This window comes from Xenopus tropicalis, chromosome 8, assembly GCF_000004195.4.
Source record: "Xenopus tropicalis strain Nigerian chromosome 8, UCB_Xtro_10.0, whole genome shotgun sequence".
Lineage (NCBI taxonomy): Eukaryota > Metazoa > Chordata > Amphibia > Anura > Pipidae > Xenopus > Xenopus tropicalis.
This window is the reverse complement of record NC_030684.2, coordinates 2,746,951-2,772,695: the sequence shown is the minus strand read 5'-3', so window position 1 is coordinate 2,772,695 and position 25,745 is coordinate 2,746,951. Positions and strand designations below refer to the sequence as shown.

General features: G+C 52.1%; 2 protein-coding genes across 7 annotated transcripts; one reads left to right on the top strand and one right to left on the bottom strand.

Moving 5' to 3' along the window:
- Window positions 1-878: 878 nt before the first annotated feature.
- On the bottom strand, window positions 879-17,457 carry traf2 (TNF receptor associated factor 2). 4 transcript variants are annotated; one of them, XM_031891048.1, is made up of 12 exons: window positions 17,415-17,457; window positions 15,868-15,917; window positions 12,188-12,396; window positions 11,182-11,260; window positions 10,817-10,915; window positions 5,705-5,866; window positions 5,552-5,626; window positions 4,369-4,443; window positions 3,374-3,724; window positions 3,114-3,291; window positions 2,885-3,033; window positions 879-1,872 (listed from the first exon to the last, which is right to left on the bottom strand). In XM_031891048.1, the coding sequence occupies exons 3-12, from the start codon at window positions 12,382-12,384 to the stop codon at window positions 1,654-1,656; spliced, it is 1,584 nt and encodes a 527-aa protein (XP_031746908.1). In that variant the 5' UTR covers window positions 12,385-12,396; window positions 15,868-15,917; window positions 17,415-17,457; the 3' UTR covers window positions 879-1,653. The 4 variants fall into 4 exon arrangements, with proteins under 4 accessions (XP_031746908.1, XP_031746911.1, XP_031746909.1 ...); XM_031891051.1 differs by having other exon boundaries at window positions 15,872-15,917; window positions 17,415-17,455; XM_031891049.1 differs by lacking the exon at window positions 17,415-17,457 and adding an exon at window positions 16,277-16,366.
- Window positions 17,458-19,587: 2,130 nt separating this feature from the next.
- tmem141 (transmembrane protein 141) lies at window positions 19,588-22,937 on the top strand. 3 transcript variants are annotated; one of them, XM_031906895.1, is made up of 5 exons: window positions 19,588-19,751; window positions 19,912-19,978; window positions 20,439-20,522; window positions 21,280-21,387; window positions 22,489-22,937. In XM_031906895.1, exons 1-5 carry the CDS (start codon window positions 19,614-19,616, stop codon window positions 22,575-22,577), a joined length of 486 nt encoding a protein of 161 aa, XP_031762755.1. In that variant the 5' UTR covers window positions 19,588-19,613; the 3' UTR covers window positions 22,578-22,937.
- The last annotated feature ends 2,808 nt before the right edge of the window (window positions 22,938-25,745 follow it).

The following is a 25,745-nucleotide window of genomic DNA, read 5'->3' as shown; positions in this document are numbered from 1 at the left end:
TACAATAGGGGGCACTTTATTCACTATATATTATAAGGAACTCCTCGGGGGCTTATAATATCCCTATATGTTACAATAGGGGGCACTTTATTCACTATATATTATAAGGAACTCCTCAGTGACTTATAATATCCTTATATGTTACAATAGGGGACACTTTATTCACTAAATATTATAAGGAACTCCTCAGTGACTTATAATATCCTTATATGTTAAAATAGGGGGTACTTTATTCACTATATATTATAAGGAACTCCTCGGGGGCTTATAATATCCCTATATGTTACAATAGGGGGCACTTTATTCACTATATATTATAAGGAACCCCTCGGGGGCTTATAATATCCCTATATGTTACAATAGGGGGTACTTTATTCACTATATATTATAAGGAACTCCTCAGTGACTTATAATATCCTTATACTTTACAATAGGGGGTACTGTATAATGTACCAGACACACCCCAGGCATTAAGCACTCGTTAGCTCACCCACCCTGCTCTGAGCCCTTGGTACCCCCAGCTGGGGCAGAACTACAGGGCATGATGGGAACAGTATCTCCGACACCGGCAGCACAATCTGAGGGCGCCCTCAGTAAATTAAAGGGGAACTAAAGCTGCCCAGGAGCTGAGCCCACTTAACTACATCAGGTACCACCCTGTGTGCCCGTAGGCTGGACATATATTTCCCGGGCCTGCCCATGTTACACACTTTGGCTCCGCCCATCCCCACAGCTTCTAGAGCCACGCCCCAGGCACGCAGCCTCCGCGAGGTCCGCCCTCTTCCATGGCGCTAATGAGCCACTCAGGGGTGGAACTGCCCTCCTGACCAAACACTTGCCCCCCTGGCCCAAGGGTAAGTTTCTGATTGGCTCGTGGGTGGACAGAAATGCCCCTAGAGCAGCCAATGGGAGTGGCCAGATCTTTTGGAATCTCCTATTTACCCCCCACTCTGGCTTCCAGCCAGCTAACCCTAGGGTGAGGCATGCCTGCACCCTACAGCTCTGGCACCCATCATCCCAGGGGCATGCAGAGGCCATTACAATACATCCCGTGCATGCCCGCCGTGCCAAGGAGGCGGAGCTGGGAGTCAGAGCCAATCATCTCTAGGGCGGGGCATAATGTTATGTAGCGGCATTACTTACCCTTTAACATTCGCCAGCCTAGATCATTCCTTTACCACAGGGGCAAATAAAGGGGTGGCGTTGGGTAGGCAACAACGCACACAGACATTAGGGTACCCCAACTTTCTGCATCCCCCCCGGCATTGGTCTAAAGCTGCACAGGGGGCAACTAGGGGGTCCAGACAAGTACAAATACAGAAAGGGGGTGCGGGAGGGTGGGAAGGAGCAGAATTGGGGTTCTCTCCTCCACGGACAGTCCCATCATGTGCCCCGGCTGGGGCATCTCAGAGGGATTTGCCTGTCCTCCAGACAAGAACTGAACTTTAGTAGAATTTGGGTCGAGTTCCCAGGAGCCCCAGGAACTCGTTCTTTCTCCACGAAATCAGCCGATAGGATGAACCCCCCCCCTCTCTGTGACCAATTGGGCCGGCCCAAGAGTGTGTAGGATGCAGAAAGCAGAACCGACCATGGTACTGACCCGAATGGCTGCCGGGCGTGGTGCCTCTCTGTGGGGAATAGTCAGAACCGGCGCTAGAGCCCAGTCAGATCCACTATAACCTTTACGAAGATGGTGTCGTCGCGGACGTACGAGTTCTTGCCCTCCAGCTTGGAGACCTGGCAGAAGAGCGGGCACCCGCTGGCGATGTTCATCTCGCTGATTGGGCGCTGGAAGGAGGACGACGAGACGTCGGGCCGGAAGGCGTCGATCACATGCTCGCGGTTGTTCTGGTCGAGCAGCATCAGGGTGACCTGCAAACAGCGCAACGTCAGCGAATAAAGGGCAAGCAAACCCTCTGTAAGCATCATCCAGCCAACCTGTCTATATGTTCAAACTCGCATTCCCAATAATGAACACCAGATGGCGCTGTAACGTGTAACTCAGTGCATTAGGGATAACTACACTGGTAATGGCACCCATGCCCAGTCTCTCCGGCACCCTACTGCGCCCCCTGCAGGAAGGTAATGGCACCCATGCCCAGTCTCTCCAGCACCCTACTGCGCCCCCTGCAGGAAGGTAACGGCACCCATGCCCAGTCTCTCCAGCACCCTACTGCGCCCCCTGCAGGAAGGTAACGGCACCCATGCCCAGTCTCTCCAGCACCCTACTGCGCCCCCTGCAGGAAGGTAACGGCACCCATGCCCAGTCTCTCCAGCACCCTACTGCACCCCCTGCAGGAAGGTAACGGCACCCATGCCCAGTCTCTCCAGCACCCTACTGCGCCCCCTGCAGGAAGGTAACGGCACCCATGCCCAGTCTCTCCGGCACCCTACTGCTCCCCCTGCAGGAAGGTAACGGCACCCATGCCCAGTCTCTCCAGCACCCTACTGCACCCCCTGCAGGAAGGTAATGGCACCCATGCCCAGTCTCTCCGGCACCCTACTGCGCCCCCTGCAGGAAGGTAACGGCACCCATGCCCAGTCTCTCCGGCACCCTACTGCTCCCCCTGCAGGAAGGTAACGGCACCCATGCCCAGTCTCTCCAGCACCCTACTGCACCCCCTGCAGGAAGGTAATGGCACCCATGCCCAGTCTCTCCGGCACCATACTGCGCCCCCTGCAGGAAGGTAACGGCACCCATGCCCAGTCTCTCCGGCACCCTACTGCGCCCCAAGCAGGAAGGTAACGGCGCCCATGCCCAGTCTCTCCGGCACCCTACTGCGCCCCCTGCAGGAAGGTAATGGCACCCATGTCAAGTCTCTCCGGCACCCTACTGCGCCCCCTGCAGGAAGGTATATATATATTAGGGACGCCCCTCGCTTACCTTCTGGTTAAAGGGCCAGCGCAGCAAAGCATCATTGTTTCCCTTCATCACCACGAAGAAGAGCGACAGGTGGGTGTTGCGCCCGGTGCCGTCCCCGTTCAGGTAGATGCGCAGGCACATTTTGTAGCCGTATTTGTTAGTGTAAAAAGCTGCAAAGGAGAGAGAGCGGCAGTGAGAGGATTGTGGGAACGTGTTGGCGACAGTCAGAAAGGCAGGGGTTGTGCCTCACGTGGGGAGAACATGGCGGGGCATCGCCCGTTGATGGCGTCCTGTCTCTTCTTGCCGAACTCAGAGATTTTCCAAATAAACACCCCATCGTAGGTGGATAATTCCGACTCCTGCATCCGCGTCTCCAGTTCCGCCACGATCAGTTCCTTCTGCCCCAGAGTGCGCTCCAGCTGTCGGACCTGGCGCCAAGGCACAAACTGTCACTCGGGTGTCTCTGGGGGTCACTGTGCCCACCCACAGACGGGGGCCCCGGGCACTCACCTTGGTAGTCAAAGCTTCCACTTTCTCCTGCGCCGCCCGTAGCTGCCTGGCGAGCTCCTCGGCCGCGTGCGACGACCGCTCCACCTCCCGGTTCAGGACGCTCACGATGTTCTCGAACGTTGTGTTTTTCTTGTCCAGGGTGTCGAACTTGAGCAGCATTTCGGCGACCTTGGCGGAGTTGTTGGGCGGAGCGTTGGCCGGAGGGGCGGGGCTGCCCTGCACGGACAGTGACCCCATACGGACTGACAGGTCGTTCTGCTCCTTTCGGCCGTGCTGAATGTAGTCCCACACTTTGGCCAAGTGCTCGGCCAATGATTTGTTTTCGTGCTCCAGACATTTGTCGTTCTCCACCTGTGGGGGCCACAAAGCAGGCAGGTTGGTTCTGCCACTGCGGGGGGCGAGTTTTATGGTATCTCTCTGTACAGGCTATGGGCAAACTTAGGGGGCTGTTCTTGCTGAATTGTGCTTAGTACAGGGGAATCCCTATGTGCCATAGTTTTATGGTATCTCTCTGTACAGGCTATGGGCAAACTTAGGGGGCTGTTCCTGCTGAATTGTGCTTAGTACAGGGGAATCCCTATGTGCCATAGTTTTATAGTATCTCTCTGTACAGGCTATGGGCAAACGTAGGGGGCTGTTCCTGCTGAATTGTGCTTAGTACAGGGGAATCCCTATGTGCCATAGTTTTATGGTATCTCTCTGTACAGGCTATGGGCAAACTTAGGGGGCTGTTCCTGCTGAATTGTGCTTAGTACAGGGGAATCCCTATGTGCCATAGTTTTATGGGATCTCTCTGTACAGGCTATGAGCAAACTTAGGGGGCTGTTCCTGCTGAATTGTGCTTAGTACAGGGGAATCCCTATGTGCCATAGTTTTATGGTATCTCTCTGTACAGGCTATGAGCAAACTTAGGGGGCTGTTCCTGCTGAATTGTGCTTAGTACAGGGGAATCCCTATGTGCCACACACACAGGAGGGAGGGGTACAGGTACTTACCATCTCGGTGCACCCGACTGCTGCATATCGACACGGCACTTTGCACCTCCCACAGATTTTAACGTGGTCTGGGAACTTTGGGAGAGATGCACGGAATAAACAGTCAGTGGGGCAGTCTCATACTATGTCAGATGGAAGGTCTCGCAGCCACAGAGGGAGGCAGTCTCGCACTATATCAGCTGGAAGGTCTCGTGGCCTCAGAGGGGGGGGGGCACTCTTGCACTACATCAGCTGGATGGTCTTGTGGCCTCAGGGGGGGCAGTCTCGCACTACATCAGCTGGAAGGTCTCGTGGCCACAAGGGGGGGCAGTCTCGCACTGTATCAGCTGGAAGGTCTCGTGGCCACAAGGGGGGGCAGTCTCGCACTATATCAGCTGGAAGGTCTCGTGGCCACAGGAGTAAAGGGGGGGGCAGTCTCGCACTATATCAGCTGGAAGGTCTCGTGGCCACAGGAGTAAAGGGGGGGCAGTCTCCCACTATATCAGCTGGAAGGTCTCGTGGCCTCAGGAGTAAAGGGGGGGCAGTCTCGCACTATATCAGCTGGAAGGTCTCGTGGCCACAGGAGTAAAGGGGGGGCAGTCTCGCACTATATCAGCTGGAAGGTCTCGTGGCCTCAGGAGTAAAGGGGGGGCAGTCTCGCACTATATCAGCTGGAAGGTCTCGTGGCCACAGGAGTAAAGGGGGGGCAGTCTCGCACTATATCAGCTGGAAGGTCTCGTGGCCTCAGGAGTAAAGGGGGGGCAGTCTCGCACTATATCAGCTGGAAGGTCTCGTGGCCACAGGAGTAAAGGGGGGGCAGTCTCGCACTATATCAGCTGGAAGGTCTCGTGGCCACAGGAGTAAAGGGGGGGCAGTCTCGCACTATATCAGCTGGAAGGTCTCGTGGCCTCAGGAGTAAAGGGGGGGCAGTCTCGCACTATATCAGCTGGAAGGTCTCGTGGCCTCAGGAGTAAAGGGGGGGCAGTAGAACTCAAACAGTTCAGACAGGGAATCACAGGCCTACAGGTCTGACAGGGATAAAGGAATTGGGAAGGGGGGGAGGGGTTTAGGAATATGGTAATTTGTAAGGGGTGGGGTAATTCTGTTCCATCCCACCCCCCCAGGCTGCTGAGCAATAGCCCAGGGGCAGTTAATCACATGACAGGGTAATGTTTCGGCTGAAGCTACACACAAACAGTCTCACCTTCTCCCGCGGGATCTTCTTGCGCCCGCAGCCTTCGCACGTCATGGGGAACTTGGGGCAGATCTCATCGTGCGCCTGTGCCAACAAGGACAAGGGGCATGAGGAATAACGGCAGGGGCTATTGGGGAGTCGGGGTGGGCGGATGGGGGGTACCTTAATGTCAGGGAAGTAAAAGGACAACTTGCAGTATCGGCAGTTCAGCTTGCGCTCCGGGCACTCTCGCTCGCTGTGCAAGTCCCTATTGGCGGCGCGGATTAGAGTCTTACAGGCCGGGCACGGCGCCAACAAGTACGGGCACTTCCCCTCGTGGCCAACCTGGGAACAGAGAAGAGACGGTCAGGAAATGCTTGCGCTGTTGCGCTGTGTGGGGCAGTTACACGCACCAAATTGTCTCGCAGAGATAAGGGCCCCTGTCCAATCAGATCGCTCACACACTGCTGGGCATCTTATCAACCGCACACAGTCTTACCAGCAACGCCGTGCCCTCCCCACTTCCTCCCAGACTTCCCATCTGCATCCCAAACAGATCTGCCCCGGGGCCCCAGCAAGGGTTAAATTACAGCCAGGAGGGAAGGGGGAGGGTCCTGCCTGACCATGGGAAAGAGAGCAGCCCAGGAGCAGAAAGAACAGAGAATCAGAGCTCTGTACCTGGGTAAGTACTGGGGGGAGATTGGATTCACTTACCCAGGGGGAGGTTCCTGCCTGACCATGGGAAAGAGAGCAGCCCAGGAGCAGGAAGTACAGAGAATCAGAGCTCTGTACCTGGGTAAGTACTGGGGGGAGATTGGATTCACTTACCCAGGGGGAGGTTCCTGTCTGACCATGGGAAAGAGAGCAGCCCAGGAGCAGGAAGTACAGAGAATCAGAGCTCTGTACCTGGGTAAGTACTGGGGGGAGATTGGATTCACTTACCCAGGGGGATGTTCCTGTCTGACCATGGGAAAGAGAGCAGCCCAGGAGCAGGAAGTACAGAGAATCAGAGCTCTGTACCTGGGTAAGTACTGGGGGGAGATTGGATTCACTTACCCAGGGGGGGGTTCCTGTCTGACCATGGGAAAGAGAGCAGCCCAGGAGCAGGAAGTACAGAGAATCAGAGCTCTGTACCTGGGTAAGTACTGGGGGGAGATTGGATTCACTTACCCAGGGGGGGTTCCTGTCTGACCATGGGAAAGAGAGCAGCCCAGGAGCAGGAAGTACAGAGAATCAGAGCTCTGTACCTGGGTAAGTACTGGGGGGAGATTGGATTCACTTACCCAGGGGGGGGTTCCTGCCTGACCATGGGAAAGAGAGCAGCCCAGGAGCAGGAAGTACAGAGAATCAGAGCTCTGTACCTGGGTAAGTACTGGGGGGAGATTGGATTCACTTACCCAGGGGGAGATTCCTGTCTGACCATGGGAAAGAGAGCAGCCCAGGAGCAGGAAGTACAGAGAATCAGAGCTCTGTACCTGGGTAAGTACTGGGACTTATATAAAGGATAATTTCACCATACGCTGCAGTGAAACAGAAGTCACTTTATCAAACAAACGGAGGGGCCGCGCACCTGTCGCTCACACAATGCGACTCTGTACTCTTTGGAAATTCCCTACAGTTCCCGGCAGCAGTGAAACAATATCCAACATCTGCTGGAAACCAAAGTATCACATTACTGTTTATAGCCGGAGAGATCGGGGTGAAGGGCCCCACGCAGTGCCAGCAGCCTCAGCAACAAAGCCCAAATTGGAAAACACCAAAAACACCGAGCAATCAGTGACCATCCTGCAGTGGGTGAACTACAACTCTCAGCAGGGCCTTCCTCAGGGCCAATACTGCAGCAACTATAGGGGCTACCTACATGGGTAACAGTCACCCCGCTATAGTTCCAGGGGTACCCAGGGCACAAATAAGCACTCACCCCAAATCCCCCCCTAACTGGCCTTCAGGCTGGGCCCCCTTAGCCCATAACAAGGTTACAGATATATAGAAACATTGGGGTAACAGTCACCCCGCTATAGTTCCAGGGGTACCCAGGGCACAAATAAGCACTCACCCCAAATCCCCCCTAACTGGCCTTCAGGCTGGGCCCCCTTAGCCCATAACAAGGTTACAGATATATAGAAACATTGGGGTAACAGTCACCCCGCTATAGTTCCAGGGGTACCCAGGGCACAAGCACTCACCCCAAATCCCCCCCTAACTGGCCTTCAGGCTGGGCCCCCTTAGCCCATAACAAGGTTACAGATATATAGAAACATTGGGGTAACAGTCACCCCGCTATAGTTCCAGGGGTACCCAGGGCACAAATAAGCACTCACCCCAAATCCCCCCCTAACTGGCCTTCAGGCTGGGCCCCCTTAGCCCATAACAAGGTTACAGATATATAGAAACATTGGGGTAACAGTCACCCTGCTATAGTTCCAGGGGTACCCAGGGCACAAATAAGCACTCACCCCAAATCCCCCCCTAACTGGCCTTCAGGCTGGGCCCCCTTAGCCCATAACAAGGTTACAGATATATAGAAACATTGGGGTAACAGTCACCCCGCTATAGTTCCAGGGGTACCCAGGGCACAAATAAGCACTCACCCCAAATCCCCCCTAACTGGCCTTCAGGCTGGGCCCCCTTAGCCCATAACAAGGTTACAGATATATAGAAACATTGGGGTAACAGTCACCCCGCTATAGTTCCAGGGGTACCCAGGGCACAAGCACTCACCCCAAATCCCCCCCTAACTGGCCTTCAGGCTGGGCCCCCTTAGCCCATAACAAGGTTACAGATATATAGAAACATTGGGGTAACAGTCACCCTGCTATAGTTCCAGGGGTACCCAGGGCACAAATAAGCACTCACCCCAAATCCCCCCCTAACTGGCCTTCAGGCTGGGCCCCCTTAGCCCATAACAAGGTTACAGATATATAGAAACATTGGGGTAACAGTCACCCCGCTATAGTTCCAGGGGTACCCAGGGCACAAATAAGCACTCACCCCAAATCCCCCCTAACTGGCCTTCAGGCTGGGCCCCCTTAGCCCATAACAAGGTTACAGATATATAGAAACATTGGGGTAACAGTCACCCCGCTATAGTTCCAGGGGTACCCAGGGCACAAATAAGCACCCACCCCAAATCCCCCCCTAACTGGCCTTCAGGCTGGGCCCCCTTAGCCCATAACAAGGTTACAGATATATAGAAACATTGGGGTAACAGTCACCCCGCTATAGTTCCAGGGGTACCCAGGGCACAAATAAGCACTCACCCCAAATCCCCCCTAACTGGCCTTCAGGCTGGGCCCCCTTAGCCCATAACAAGGTTACAGATATATAGAAACATTGGGGTAACAGTCACCCCGCTATAGTTCCAGGGGTACCCAGGGCACAAATAAACACTCACCCCAAATCCCCCCCTAACTGGCCTTCAGGCTGGGCCCCCTTAGCCCATAACAAGGTTACAGATATATAGAAACATTGGGGTAACAGTCACCCCGCTATAGTTCCAGGGGTACCCAGGGCACAAATAAACACTCACCCCAAATCCCCCCCTAACTGGCCTTCAGGCTGGGCCCCCTTAGCCCATAACAAGGTTACAGATATATAGAAACATTGGGGTAACAGTCACCCCGCTATAGTTCCAGGGGTACCCAGGGCACAAATACGCACTCACCCCAAATCCCCCCTAACTGGCCTTCAGGCTGGGCCCCCTTAGCCCATAACAAGGTTACAGATATATAGAAACATTGGGGTAACAGTCACCCCGCTATAGTTCCAGGGGTACCCAGGGCACAAAACACAATGGGTTAACGCTGTGCAAGTTCCTATTGGTAGGGAGCAGGCTCGTACCCAAGGAGTAACAGTACCTACCTGATTGGTGGGTGGGGTTCAGCACACAATACACTGAATGCAGAGCTATGGAGTCCCCCGAGGCTTATTTCCCCCTCCCAGAATAACAGAGGATCCTCCTCCGACCCCCCTGACATTACCAGGCTGCCCCCCCCAATCTGATACAATGCAGACAGTCTGGTGCCCAACAATGGGATAATTTTGGGGGCGCTCTGATTATTTAATTACACCCTGACAAGTTCCCCTTTATCATTTAATATAAACAGGAGGATTTTCGGGGCTTTCCAGTCTCAGAATAACAACGCGGGCGCCAGACAGACGGGGATTTCCCAGCAAAACTGAAAGCAACAGAGAGTTTAAAGGGCAAGTAAAGTAATCTTTTCTGGCACCCACTCTGGTCATTGATAGGTTTACTTCCCCTTTAACTGCCCTTTGTTGCAACATGAAGCAAAGCTCCGCTAGTGTGTAGAGCGGGGGGGGAGGGATATAGAGCGCAGGTGGGGTGCAGAGCTAGGGGCCCCTGGCAGGGGAGACACAGGGAATGGTGCAGCGCTAGGGGCCCCTGGCAGGGGAGACACAGGGAATGGTGCAGCGCTAGGGGCCCCTGGCAGGGGAGACACAGGGAATGGTGCAGAGCTAGGGGCCCCTGGCAGGGGAGACACAGGGAATGGTGCAGCGCTAGGGGCCCCTGGCAGGGGAGACACAGGGAATGGTGCAGCGCTAGGGGCCCCTGGCAGGGGAGACACAGGGAATGGTGCAGCGCTAGGGGCCCCTGGCAGGGGAGACACAGGGAATGGTGCAGAGCTAGGGGCCCCTGGCAGGGGAGACACAGGGAATGGTGCAGCGCTAGGGGCCCCTGGCAGGGGAGACACAGGGAATGGTGCAGCGCTAGGGGCCCCTGGCAGGGGAGACACAGGGAATGGTGCAGCACTAGGGGCCCCTGGCAGGGGAGACACAGGGAATGGTGCAGCGCTAGGGGCCCCTGGCAGGGGAGACACAGGGAATGGTGCAGCGCTAGGGGCCCCTGGCAGGGGAGGTGCAATAAAAGGCTCAGAATTAAACAGGAGAACAGTATACAAGAGATTTTGGGCGTTGGGGGCGGGGTCATGTGTCAGTCTGGCCACACCCACACATACTCCCATGTAAGTTATACTCCAGCCCCATCTTGTTGGCAGGGACGAGTATCCTGGGGGTCCTGGAAAGAGCCCCATACTGGGGCAGGTCACTGTATAATGGGTTAGTTGCTAGGCAACCAAACAATAGATCTGCCCGCGGCTACATGGGTAATGGGTACCTGCTTCCTGCCACTTCCAACCCCCCCCCCTCTGCCCGCCTCCCCGTTATTATTTAAAGGGACAGTGCAGAATCTTCCCCCAAGTGCTGGGATTTGCCCCTGTGTGGAGCAGCCGCCTAGGGATTCTGCCACCGTGGGGCAAGCGGGTCGGGGGGCAGTACCTCGTACTCTTTGATGGTTCCCCTCCAGTTGCAGCCGTTGTTATTGCAAATAGCGGGGAGACTCTCCACCTCTCGCCGCGCCGCGTTGTCCGGGAATGCCTGGAACGGGAGCAGAACGGGCATCAGTGGGGGGGCAGGGGGGGGTAAAATACAGGTTTTATCCCAGTGCCAACTGGGCCCGTCTGGGCCACACCCTCATCCAGCCCTACCTGCTCTGCCACATCCTTCGGCCATGACTGTGCCCAGTCCTTAGTACATACAACATGCCCCCAACCAGAACCCCGCCCCCTTTACTGCTTGGCCCCTCCCCCTGGTCCATGATGAACTATTTGTGCCCAGTAAATTCTTGTTGAGGGGGAACTTACGGTGCTGCTTTCCAGCAGGGAGACGCCATCCTCGTATATACCCTCCTGGATACACGCAGAGCACTTCTGGGGGCCAGTGCTGAAAGGAACGAGAGTCAGAATCAGCCCCCCCAAAAATCAGAACAGCTCCCCCCATTAAACACCGAGACAGTTCTGTCCAATAAAGTGCTATCCTGAGACAGTTTGCAGTTGGTCTTCATTTTTTATTAGTGTCTTAATTATTTTTACTTTTTGTTCCGCAGTTTGGAGTTTCAGCAGTTATATGGTTGCTAGGGTCCAATCTACCTTAGCAACCACAGAGTGGTTTGATTGAGAGACTAATATAAGAATAGGGGAGGGGCTGAATAGAAAGATAAGGGCTAAAAAGGACCAATAACAATAAAACTGGAGCCTCACAGAGCAATAGGTTTTGCCTGCCGGGGTCAGTTATCCTGTTGCTAGGGCTCAAATTGCCTTAGAAACCACGGAGTGGTTTGATTGTGAGACTGATATATGAATAGGGGAGGGGCTGAATAGAAAGATAAGGAATAAAAAGTAACAATAACAATAAAACTGGAGCCTCACAGAGCAATAGGGTTTGGCTGCCGGGGTCAGTTATCCTGTTGCTAGGGCCCAAAATACCTTAGCAACCACAGAGTGGTTTGATTGAGAGACAGGTATATGAATAGGGGAGGGGCTGAATAGAAAGATAAGGAATAAAAAGTAACAATAACAATAAAACTGGAGCCTCACAGAGCAATAGGGTTTGGCTGCCGGGGTCAGTGACCCCCATTTGAAAGCTGCAAAGAGTCAGAAGAAAGAGGTAAATAATTAAAAAAAGAACTATAAGAAATAAAATAATGAAGACCAATTGGAAAGATGCTTAGGACTGGCCACTCGTCGCTCAGTAAGGAGTTCAGGAGTCGGAACCAGCAGTGCAGAGGATATAACCAGCCCTGCAGCTGAGAATGTTACCTGCCCCCCCCACTGTTACTCGGGGACCCCCCCCCAGTTCCGTGCCACCCACCTGATGATCTTGTTGAGGCAATGGGAGCAGTAGCGGTGCCCACACTGGGCCTGGAGGGGTCTCCGTAATAAATTCTTGCAGTCGGAACACAGGTACTTCACCTCGAGCTTGGTGCCCAGAATCTCCTTCTTAAACCCCGGTTGGTTCAGGTCCAGAGATCCCTGCGGAGAGCCGGACACTGCGGCTGCTGCGGCCATGTGACTCGCACACTGACGGGGGGGGGGGGGGGAGAAACACACGGGGTATTAACCCTTAGGGGGAAACTGTAAGTAGGGGCGGGGCAGTCTCGGGGGGGGGAGGGGTGGGAATGACGCTCAGGGGAAAAAATGTAAAGACTTTATAGTGAGGTATTTTCTATATCCAACTTCTGTGGTGCAGAGGGAATGGAAGCCGGTTTTGACCACTCCCCCTTTTTAAACCACACCCACGTATCACAAAAGCTTTAAAGACCATCCCCACACTAATGGTGATAGGGCAACAAAAGCCCAAATGGTTGGGGCTCATTGTAGGGATATCCCCCTTCATTCATATGTGAAAAAATCTTATTAAGACACACCCATAAATCCATATGGCTCCTCCTCCCCTGTGTATATCACAGCAACTCCCAGCATAGGGCAGGCAGAGAATGGCACACACAGGCAGCATAGGGCAGGTAGAGTATGGCACACACAGGCAGCATAGGGCAGGCAGAGTATGGCACACACAGGCAGCATAGGGCAGGCAGAGTATGGCACACACAGGCAGCATAGGGCAGGTAGAGTATGGCACACACAGGCAGCATAGGGCAGGCAGAGTATGGCACACACAGGCAGCATAGGGCAGGTAGAGTATGGCACACACAGGCAGCATAGGGAAGGCAGAGTATGGCACACACAGGCAGGGTAGGGCAGGCAGAGTATGGCACACACAGGCAGGGTAGGGCAGGCAGAGTATGGCACACACAGGCAGGGTAGGGCAGGCAGAATATGGCACACACACGCAGGGTAGGGCAGGCAGAGTATGGCACACACAGGCAGCATAGGGCAGGTAGAGTATGGCACACACAGGCAGCATAGGGAAGGCAGAGTATGGCACACACAGGCAGCATAGGGAAGGCAGAGTATGGCACACACAGGCAGGGTAGGGCAGGCAGAGTATGGCACACACAGGCAGGGTAGGGCAGGCAGAATATGGCACACACAGGCAGGGTAGGGCAGGCAGAGTATGGCACACACAGGCAGGGTAGGGCAGGCAGAATATGGCACACACAGGCAGGGTAGGGCAGGCAGAGTATGGCACACACAGGCAGGGTAGGGCAGGCAGAATATGGCACACACAGGCAGGGTAGGGCAGGCAGAGTATGGCACACACAGGCAGGGTAGGGCAGGCAGAGTATGGCACACACAGGCAGCATAGGGCAGGCAGAGTATGGCACACACAGGCAGGGGTAGGGTAGGCAGAGGGTAGGGCAGGCAGAGTATGGCACACACAGGCAGGGTAGGGCAGGCAGAGTATGGCACACACAGGCAGGGTAGGGCAGGCAGAGTATGGCACACACAGGCAGGGTAGGGTAGGCAGAGTATGGCACACACAGGCAGGGTAGGGCAGGCAGAGTATGGCACACACAGGCAGGGTAGGGCAGGCAGAGTATGGCACACACAGGCAGGGTAGGGTAGGCAGAGTATGGCACACACAGGCAGGGTAGGGCAGGCAGAGTATGGCACACAAAGGCAGGGTAGGGCAGGCAGAGTATGGCACACACAGGCAGGGTAGGGCAGGCAGAGTATGGCACACACAGGCAGGGTAGGGCAGGCAGAGTATGGCACACACAGGCAGGGTAGGGTAGGCAGAGTGTGGCACACACAGGCAGGGTAGGGCAGGCAGAGTATGGCACACACAGGCAGGGTAGGGCAGGCAGAGTATGGCACACACAGGCAGGGTAGGGCAGAGTATGGCACACACAGGCAGGGTAGGGCAGGCAGAGTATGGCACACACAGGCAGCATAGGGCAGGCAGAGTATGGCACACACAGGCAGGGTAGGGCAGGCAGAGCATGGCACACACAGGCAGCTAAAGGCAGGCAGAGTATGGCACACACAGGCAGGGTAGGGCAGGCAGAGTGTGGCACACACAGGCAGCATAGGGCAGGCAGAGTATGGCACACACAGGCAGGGTAGGGCAGGCAGAGTATGGCACACACAGGCAGCTAAAGGCAGGCAGAGTATGGCACACACAGGCAGCATAGGGCAGGCAGTACATACAATGACAGAATGCTGGCACTGCTTCTACCATCTGTCTGAGGAGTAAATAGGTAAACAATGTAGGGATTTACAGTCTAAGCCTGAGGTGTGAACAGCTAAAGGTGTAAAAGGTGGAACAGTACAGGGGATTACATGTTTAAGCAATACATGAGATTACAGCCTGAATCTGAGGTGGAACCATGCAGGGGGAGTTAATCTCAGTGCTGATACCATTTAAAGTTTACACAAAGGTAAGAAGTCACAGCAGCCAGACAGGTGGGGGGGGGGCACACAAAGGGGGGGCGCTAGTTGGACAGCACTGTTCTATACAAACAAGTGGTTCCCATGGGATGAGCGAGTGGCTCAGTACTATATGTACAAACCCCCAGGGTTCCAGAACATTCCAGCAGCGCACACTCACAGTTGCTTCTCACTGCCTGCACTGGAGGGAGGAATGTGTGGTGCAGTGAGAGTTATAGTTCAGCTGGAGGGCTGCCCAGAGGGGAAGAGGTTGTAGCTCTTTTTGGCCAAGGTCCGGCCCATATGTAGGTTCTGTAGCACATACAGCCCACGGGCTCCCACACAGCTCTGCAGTCACAAGGGCAGTGATTGGAGTGAGCCGTGTGACCTACAGACCAGTGTTAACCCATTCCCACCCATGCTCTGTACATAATATAGGTGCCCTAGGAACTGCCCCACCATGTCTGCCCTGCTCCCTAGCGCCCCCCGAGTGTAGGAGCTGGCACTTAGCCTGGCCTAGGGAGGAAGCAGCACCACGCTCTGTGCCCCCTGCCCCGGGGTTAAAGGTCATTGCCCTATGGCAGGAAGCGGGAATTTCCCAGTGTAACAAACCGGATCCAGCAGGAACGAGCGGCTTCCCACGCCAGACTGGCACACAGCGGTTTGTACAGCCGCCCAGCTGCCCCTATCAGAAACATTGGGCTTATTCTGCAGGGGTAGGTGGGCACAGAAGGGGCATTTATACACTACTATTGTAGGAAAGGACAGAAATTGCCGCGGGGCACAGGGTGGCGCGACTGGGCGGGAAACTCAACCACCTCAAAGCATAAAACAAACACCGCGTCCCAACGCTCCCATTCCCATAGCAGCTGTCTCTTTGCACTCAGTAGGCGCTTTATACTCCCTGTGAATCTTTAACCCACAATGACACAGTAAATTTAACTCAATATTCCCTCTAAAGGCCACGTCTCTCTGTTCTACTGGCCCAGCGGCAGGCGCACCTTGTACAGCATTCCAGGGGCTGACAGTTGCCCTATATACCCCCCCCCTGCCCCCCCCCAGGCTGCTGAGTCAAATGGAAAGTGAAAGTGTAGTCTCGTTTTTTGGGGTCAGCACCATCCTGGCCCCTCCCCAGGCTCCAGCACCGACGTGGCCCCCACAAACAGGCAGGATATTTAGGGCCCAGCCCATATAGAAGAGAAAGATAGGGGGGTTACTTACTTACAGCCAGGGGTGTTGGTGGGTTCCAGTTGGAGGGAGAAGCCTCATACCTGCATGAGGGGGGGGGGGAGAAACACACAGTGATTACTGCTGATTGATAATTATTACCCCCCACACACACACACACAATCAGATTGGATTTAACCCTATCATTGCAGATATATTGCTAAAATTGGGTGGCCCTAAAGCTGTTGAACTGTAACCTACAGATGCCAAATACCTTGAGAGGGTCCCAGTCACCTTAAACCTGCAGGGGGCAGTGCAGCAGCAAAGAATTCCCATCCCATTGAAATATATGTGCCCTGGGTACAGCAATACAACTCCCTGCACCTTACTGTAACACATGCCCAATGCACCCAAAGGTACCCCAGGGCACCTGCAAAAGGCATTGCATGCTGGGTAAACTTACCTGCCTCACCCTGTCACCTTTCCTGATCCCTGCGTGATGCCACATCCAATTCAGCAGCCCGGCTTGTGGGTACACAATGATGCCAGCTGGAGCTATAAAGGGACATGGGCAATAAAAGGGGCAGAGCTAGCAATGAGTACAGCCCATTAAATACTAACTGGCCTTCAGGCTGGGCCCCCTTAGCCCATAACAAGGTTACAGATATATAGAAACATTGGGGTAACAGTCACCCCGCTATAGTTCCAGGGGTACCCAGGGCACAAATAAGCACTCACCCCAAATCCCCCCCTAACTGGCCTTCAGGCTGGGCCCCCTTAGCCCATAACAAGGTTACAGATATATAGAAACATTGGGGTAACAGTCACCCCGCTATAGTTCCAGGGGTACCCGGGGCACAAATAAGCACTCACCCCAAATCCCCCCCTAACTGGCCTTCAGGCTGGGCCCCCTTAGCCCATAACAAGGTTACAGATATATAGAAACATTGGGGTAACAGTCACCCTCCTATAGTTCCAGGGGTACCCAGGGCACAAATAAGCACTCACCCCAAATCCCCCCCTAACTGGCCTTCAGGCTGGGCCCCCTTAGCCCATAACAAGGTTACAGATATATAGAAACATTGGGGTGACAGTCACCCCGCTATAGTTCCAGGGGTACCCAGGGCACAAATAAGCACTCACCCCAAATCCCCCCCTAACTGGCCTTCAGGCTGGGCCCCCTTAGCCCATAACAGGGTTACAGATATATAGAAACATTGGGGTAACAGTCACCCCGCTATAGTTCCAGGGGTACCCAGGGCACAAATAAGCACTCACCCCAAATCCCCCCCTAACTGGCCTTCAGGCTGGGCCCCCTTAGCCCATAACAAGGTTACAGATATATAGAAACATTGGGGTAACAGTGCTATAGTTCAGGGGTACAGGGCACAGGGGGGAGGGGAATGAGGAAGGAAAGGGGGAAATGACAGAAGTTAGAGGAGACGAGTGACCCAATGGGCAGAGCAGGAAAGGGTCACATGACACAGAGTGAAAGTTCTATAGGGGGAGCGGAGACACGGAGCCCAGTAGAAGTCAGACCCAGCGGCCCCGCCGGTACCACAAGCCCCTCACACAAGTGCCCGCACTGCCCTGTGACGTACCTGAGGCGGAAGCTAAAGCCGCTGTGAATGCTGGGTAGTATTTCCCGGGTGTATCGGTGCGGCGGTGCCCGGGCAGCTCCGGTCCCTGTATAGTCGCGGCGCTCTCACAGTTTCGTAAGGAAATGACGCATGCGCCTCAGCCTGTCCCGCCCAACCGCCTGTCCCTGCCCGGGCAGGAAGTGTATAAGTGACACATAGGGCGGCTGTCCCGCAGGGCATGCTGGGAGCTGTAGTTTAGGAACCTCACGCCATCTAAGGGCCAGTGTGGGGAGCACTAAGCAATTAACCCCTCAGTGACTGTGCCAGAGGGCAGGGGGCGCACTGGCACCCTTATTTAGGGGGTTCACCTAAATTAAACTTTTGATATGTTATAGAATGGCCAGTTCTATACAGTTTTCAATTGCTCTTCATTATTTATTTGTTTTAGTTTTTAATTATTTGCCTTTCTATTCTGACTCTTTGCAGCTTTCAAATGGGGGTCACTGACCCCGGCAGCCAAACCCTATTGCTCTGTGAGGCTCCAGTTTTATTGTTATTGTTACTTTTTATTCCTTATCTTTCTATTCAGCCCCTCCCCTATTCATATACCAGCCTCTCATCCAAACCCCTCCCTGGTTGCTAAGGTAATTTGAGCCCTAGCAACAGGATAACTGACCCCGGCAACCAAATCCTATTGCTCTGTGAGGCTCCAGTTTTATTGTTATTGTTACTTTTTATCCCTTATCTTTCTATTTAGTCCCCTATTCCTCTATCAGTCACTCTCATCCAAACCACTGCCTGGTTACTAAGGTAAATTGGACCCTAGCAACCAGATAACTGCTGAAACTTCAAACAGGAGAGCTGCGGAACAAAAAGTAAAAATGATTAAAAAAAAAAAAGGAAGACCAATTGCAAACTTTCTACGTCATACTAAAAGTTAACTCAAAGTTGACCGACCCCTTTAATGTACAGTGGGGTACCGGCCAATTGCAATGGGGCCCCTCAGGCCACCACCCTTTAGGGGCCCCAAGTCGGTTGGTGGGGGGCAGATGTAACAACCCTGGGGCCCATTAGGCTTTAATGGGGCAACTGCATCGACCAATGGGGTTTCCAGTCCTGCCCAATAGATATGTGGCTGATATTGGGGCAGGTATCGTTCCTTCCAAGGGGCCAATAAGCTGAGGCTTTACTCCCAGCATTCTCAGCGAGACGCCAGTTTATGCCGGGGGCCCATAAGGTTATAAGGATGGATTAAATATGAATAAGGGCAACCAATCAGCAATTAGATTTCAACAGAACCAAAGCAAAGCACCTGATTGGCTGCTATGAGCAACATCCCCAGTAATGATTAATATACTCCTATCACAGGGGTTAAAACCACGCCCACATTCCAACGTAACCACTCCCCCCAAAAGCTTTAGCCATAATGACATTTTTATTTTATTTTGGACCCCCCCCCTCCTGCTATAGGGCCCCTGCCTGCAGTCCCCCCAGTTGCTGGGCTGTTACCGTGAGTACCTGTAGGTAGGTGAGCCAAAAGCCCGGTAACGCTTCCCTTCCATGGGCGCCGCGGTGCCACGAAAGCCCCTACATTCCCCAGGAAGTGACGCCGCCACGAGTCATTTCCCAGAATTCCTCCGGAGCGAGCGGATTTCCGGGAAAATTGTTCGGAAAGATGCCAAAATACCGGCAATATTGCGCCAGATCTGATCTTAGTCACCGGCACGGGAATTACCCACGTTCCCTGGGACTCCTGTATCAAACATCAGTATCGGGTATCCTGCTCATAAATTCTCTCTCTCCCTCAGCATAGGGTTTACTTTGCCTTTACTTTGCTAAATGGACAGGGGTTATTCTGCTTGGGGAGCCCCCCCTGTCGTTATATAAGGAGGTTGACCCCCCATGGGTCTATAAAGGTCTATATATTATTGTTTTATATAATGGTACCAGGGCCGGTCTTATAAACTGCGGGGCCCAATTGGGACCATTTTAGCGGGGCCCCCTACAAAAGGGGGCACAGGGCAGCTTTATGTGCTTATTCCCGCTGGTGCGGGGCCCCCATAGGTGTGTGGGGCCCCCATAGGTGTGTAGGGCCCCCATAGGTGTGTGGGGCCCAATAGGTCCAATTGGCCTAAAGGCAATTGAAAATGGAAAGTCACCGCTCCCCTATATATTCCTATAGGCAGAGCTGTGGCCTCATCCTGCCAGTAGGTGGCGTTGATGGGAAGTAAACAGAAACTACCCAGAATCCCTTGCAGCAAGGACACAGGAAGGGAATTACAGACCGGGGCAAGAGAGAGAGAGATGGTGAATGTGGGGCTGTCTCATGTGGAGGATGCTGTGGCCGCCAAGCACCCAGTGGGTGTCAGCTTACACTCACACTTACACATTTGTAGCAAAAGTACTGTAGTAGTAGTAGATGCATACACTGTACTCCCAGCAGAGATGGCTGAGACTAATAGATTTGTTTATCCATGTGTTTAATTGCCCCCTAACATGTGACTGTTTGTGCCCCCAGGGCTTGGCGGAATACGCCGGCTGCCAGTCCCACGCCTTCATGAAGGGGGTCGGCACCTTTATCACAGGTAAGGTAAACTAAAGGGAAAGTCATCCCTATCACATGCAGCAGTGCCATAAAGCGCTGCCAGGGATGTGCCGCAGAGAAGCATCGATCGCTTGCAGTGCTGCAACTACTGTAATGCATGCAGTCACCCAGAAATAGAGGGGCCCCCCCTGGAAGAGCCACATTTAGCTCAATGGCGCCACCCTCTGGGGAGTAATAGTAATGTTATTGGGGGGGGGGGAGAAAGCAATAGAGCCAGTTGGTTGGTCACATGACCCACCAATAATTATTGCTATTATTATTCCTTCTCTGTATATCGGCGCTGGTCATGTGACCCAAATAGAGCGCTTGTCTCTAACCTGAGGCTCTTGTTAGACTACATTTCCCAGCAGCCCTAACAGAGCAGAGTCAGAGTAATGAGAGGGTTAATGGCGAGCGGTGCTGCAAGCTGGCGTTTGACTGACTGGCGCTTATGTTAACAGGAAGCGGAGCTGCGTTTGTGGTGCAGAAGGCGCTGAACACCCGGCTGCCCTACCCCCTGCAGTGGAGCATCCTGCTGTCTGTGGGTAAGAGACGTGGGCACCCTGCCTGGCACACAGGGGGCAAATAGGCAGAGAGAAGTGCCAGGCTGGGGCATTGCTGCCCATTATACCAATCTATTGCCCCCACACACTGGCAGATTCCTCCGTGACAGATCTGTTCTACCCACACAGTCATTTAGGAAGAAAGGGCTGAACCCACTGAAACCATCTCCCCTTCCCACATCCGCCCCCCCCCCCGTAATGTTTCTAACCTTCCCCCCCCATTACACACAATGGGTAGGGAAACAACAGGGCGCCAGTTACAGCAGCTCCACTCTGTACAGAAAGTTTCCCATGAGCACCCTGTGTATAACAGCAGCTCTGTCACTTACTGCACTGTCACTACCCGACTCACCACTCCCCGTAGCTATAGCCTCCCTACCAACCGCTGTGCACTTTAAAGGGAAAGTAAAGACCCTTTACTTGGACTGAATCACTTTCCCTACTCCCAGGAACTCCGACACGACCAGAGGAGCTTACAGTCGGTTGCCCATGGCCACTAAGAATGAGGGAAGCCTGAGATCTCTTTCTTTAAGCAATATTCTATTTTTGGGTTTACTTGCCCTTTAAACTAGTAGAGTTTCCAGCTTCCTGCAGATGTCACATGGCAACCTGTCAGTTCCTTATTGGCTACCAGTAAAGGCAGGCCAGAGGCCAGGGCGTGCAATTAACCCTATAGCAGCCTGATTCTTTCACTGAGGATGGTATTAAAGGGAAAGTTAACCTTTTTGTTTGTTCTCAGTTGCAGGCTCAGTAGCGAGCTACGCCATAACGAGGAGGGAAACCCAAAGATGTTCGGACCTGTGGATGTACCTGGAGGCTGCTGACCCCCCTCCGGCCCCGGGGCCAGGTACTGATAGCACAAACATGGCCGCCAGTTTAAAAAGTGTCACCTATCAATTAACTTTTAATTCGTAGCAACTTTGCAATTGGTCTTCATTTGTTAGAGTTTTTGAAATATTTGCCTCTTTTGCTCTGTGAGGCTCCAGTTTTACCATTCCCTTTATATTCAGTTTCTCTCTACAGCTGCCTGGTTACTAAGGTAAACAAGACCCTAGCAACCAGGTGGCTGCTACAATACCAAACTGAAGAAAAAAGCAAAATAGCTGAGAAACCACAAAAAATATAAACCAATTGCAAATTGTCTCAGAATACGAATGTCTCACACAAAGGGGCACATTTACTAATCCATGAATCCGAATCCCGAAAGGGAAAAAATCGTATTGGAAACAAAAATTGTGCGACTTTTTCGTCGCCGTCGCGATTTTTTCGTATTGAGCGATAGTAAACGGCGGAAAAACCAATCCGTTTTTTTTTGTCGCCGTCGCGATTTTTCGTATTTGTTGCGACTTTTTTGTCGCCGTCGCAACTTTATCGTATTTTGTGTGACTTTTTCGTCGCAATTTTTTCGTATTGAGCGATAGTAAACGGCGGAAAAACCAATCCGATTTTTTTCGTCGCCGTTGCGATTTTTCGTATTTGTCGCAACTTTTTTGTCGCCGTTGCGACTTTATCGTATTTTGTGTGACTTTTTCGTCGCGATTTTTTCGTATTGAGCGATAGTAAACGGTGGAAAAACCAATCCGATTTTTTTCGTCGCCATCGCGATTTTTCGTATTTGTTGTGACTTTTTTGTCTGCGTCGCGACTTTATCGTATTTTGTGCAACTTTTTCGTTGCCGGCGCGTTTTTTCTCGTATTGATAGTAAACGGCGGATTTTTCTGTCACGGCAACGAAAAAATCGTGGGACATACGAAAAAGTCGTGACGGCGACAAAAAAGTCGCAAAACTACTGATCATTACGAAAAAACGCATTCGGACCGTTCGTGGATTAGTAAATCTCCCCCAAAGAGTTAATTTAAAAGTAAACATCCCCTTTAATGATTGGTGCCTCCCTAGCCAGGCCGAGCCAGCTGATTGGCCACTTACTGATCACACACAATGAAATCAGTCTCTGTGTTTCAGGGGCCCCGCTGTCGCTCCCCCCAGAAGGGAAGAGGAATAAATATGGAGATGTTGTGGAATAAAGAGGACCAATAGCAACGGTGGGTTTGGGAGATGATCGACGCCCCCCCCCCCCCCACTCGCCGCAGAAGGTTCTGGTCCAGGAGAACTTCAGCCATTGGACTGTTACTGCCCTATGGTTTATATGGACTTGTGGGTATAGATAAGGAATGTGCAACGTACGGCGCCCCCCGGTGGTTGAACTGGACAGCTGGAGGGTCTCCGCTTGGGCACCGCCGATATAGACTGGCTCACCGAGCAGCGATTCTATTTGCTAAGGGGCCGTTACCCAGCGTTGGGCCTATTTGCATTGCGTACTTCCCCTTTAATTTTGTACAATAAAAGTAAAAATGGGAGTGGCCAGTTTGGAATAAATTACTCATATACATTTGTTAATGAGTCGCATTGTGTATTTCATGGGGGTCACAATTAATTATAATCGGAGGTTACTGTGACGATCCTATCAGTAACCCATGGCAACCAATCGGCAAACAGCACAGATCTGTCTGTACCAGTTGGAAGAATGAAAGCAAGTTTCCGATTGGTTCTTCGTAGCCCAGGTATCCAGGGATTGAGATTGGGCTGCTCAGCGGACTGGGACATTGTGGCAATTGCCCGAACTGGCAGTAAATAGTATTAGGGGCCACAACTGATCTGTTTCAAGGAATTCACACATAAATCTGTATCTGCTCTTCATTAATTTTATATCAGGAAGAGGCGTGTCCTTAGTCACTCACCCCCATCAGCCATTCGCTGCCTCTGACCTCCTCATTATCACATAGTAATTGTCTCATTTCACAAGAAAGATTTGTCATTTTCTGTTTCCCAGAACATCCCTCCCCCCATACACTTATTGTGTGCCCAGAGCATTCCCTCTCTGTATATTTGTATTTATACATATGGGTAGGAGGTGCCATAGTGTTTCCCTTAGACAGTACAGTATGGGGGTACAGCTTATTGTGTGCCCAGAACATTCCCTCTCTGTATATTTGTATTTATACATATGGGTAGGGGGTGCCATAGTGTTTCCCTTAGACAGTACAGTATGGGGGTACAGCTTATTGTGTGCCCAGAACATTCCCTCTCTGTATATTTGTATTTATACATATGGGTAGGGGGTGCCATAGTGTTTCCCTTAGACAGTACAGTATGGGGGTACAGCTTATTGTGTGCCCAGAACATTCCCTCTCTGTATATTTGTATTTATACATATGGGTAGGGGGTGCCATAGTGTTTCCCTTAGACAGTACAGTATGGGGGTACAGCTTATTGTGTGCCCAGAACATTCCCTCTCTGTATATTTGTATTATACATATGGGTAGGGGGTGCCATAGTGTTTCCCTTAGACAGTACAGTATGGGGGTACAGCTTATTGTGTGCCCAGAACATTCCTTCTCTGTATATTTGTATTTATACATATGGGTAGGGGGTGCCATAGTGTTCCCTTAGACAGTACAGTATGGGGGTACAGCTTATTGTGTGCCCAGAACATTCCCTCTCTGTATATTTGTATTTATACATATGGGTAGGGGGTGCCATAGTGTTTCCCTTAGACAGTACAGTATGGGGGTACAGCTTATTGTGTGCCCAGAACATTCCTTCTCTGTATATTTGTATTTATACATATGGGTAGGAGGTGCCATAGTGTTTCCCTTAGACAGTACAGTATGGGGGTACAGCTTATTGTGTGCCCAGAACATTCCTTCTCTGTATATTTGTATTTATACATATGGGTAGGAGGTGCCATAGTGTTTCCCTTAGACAGTACAGTATGGGGGTACAGCTTATTGTGTGCCCAGAACATTCCCTCTCTGTATATTTGTATTTATACATATGGGTAGGGGGTGCCATAGTGTTTCCCTTAGACAGTACAGTATGGGGGTACAGCTTATTGTGTGCCCAGAACATTCCTTCTCTGTATATTTGTATTTATACATATGGGTAGGGGGTGCCATAGTGTTTCCCTTAGACAGTACAGTATGGGGGTACAGCTTATTGTGTGCCCAGAACATTCCTTCTCTGTATATTTGTATTTATACATATGGGTAGGGGGTGCCATAGTGTTTCCCTTAGACAGTACAGTATGGGGGTACAGCTTATTGTGTGCCCAGAACATTCCCTCTCTGTATATTTGTATTTATACATATGGGTAGGAGGTGCCATAGTGTTTCCCTTAGACAGTACAGTATGGGGGTACAGCTTATTGTGTGCCCAGAACATTCCCTCTCTGTATATTTGTATTTATACATATGGGTAGGGGTGCCATAGTGTTTCCCTTAGACAGTACAGTATGGGGGTACAGCTTATTGTGTGCCCAGAACATTCCCTCTCTGTATATTTGTATTTATACATATGGGTTGGGGGTGCCATAGTGTTTCCCTTAGACAGTACAGTATGGGGGTACAGCTTATTGTGTGCCCAGAACATTCCCTCTCTGTATATTTGTATTATACATAGGGGTAGGAGGTGCCATAGTGTTTCCCTTAGACAGTACAGTATGGGGGTACAGCTTATTGTGTGCCCAGAACATTCCCTCTCTGTATATTTGTATTTATACATATGGGTAGGAGGTGCCATAGTGTTTCCCTTAGACAGTACAGTATGGGGTACAGCTTATTGTGTGCCCAGAACATTCCCTCTCTGTATATTTGTATTTATACATATGGGTAGGGGGTGCCATAGTGTTTCCCTTAGACAGTACAGTATGGGGGTACAGCTTATTGGTGTGCCCAGAACATTCCCTCTCTGTATATTTGTATTTATACATATGGGTAGGGGGTGCCATAGTGTTTCCCTTAGACAGTACAGTATGGGGGTACAGCTTATTGTGTGCCCAGAACATTCCCTCTCTGTATATTTGTATTTATACATATGGGTAGGGGGTGCCATAGTGTTTCCCTTAGACAGTACAGTATGGGGGTACAGCTTATTGTGTGCCCAGAACATTCCCTCTCTGTATATTTGTATTTATACATATGGGTAGGGGGTGCCATAGTGTTTCCCTTAGACAGTACAGTATGGGGGTACAGCTTATTGTGTGCCCAGAACATTCCTTCTCTGTATATTTGTATTTATACATATGGGTAGGGGGTGCCATAGTGTTTCCCTTAGACAGTACAGTATGGGGGTACAGCTTATTGTGTGCCCAGAACATTCCCTCTCTGTATATTTGTATTTATACATAGGGGTAGGAGGTGCCATAGT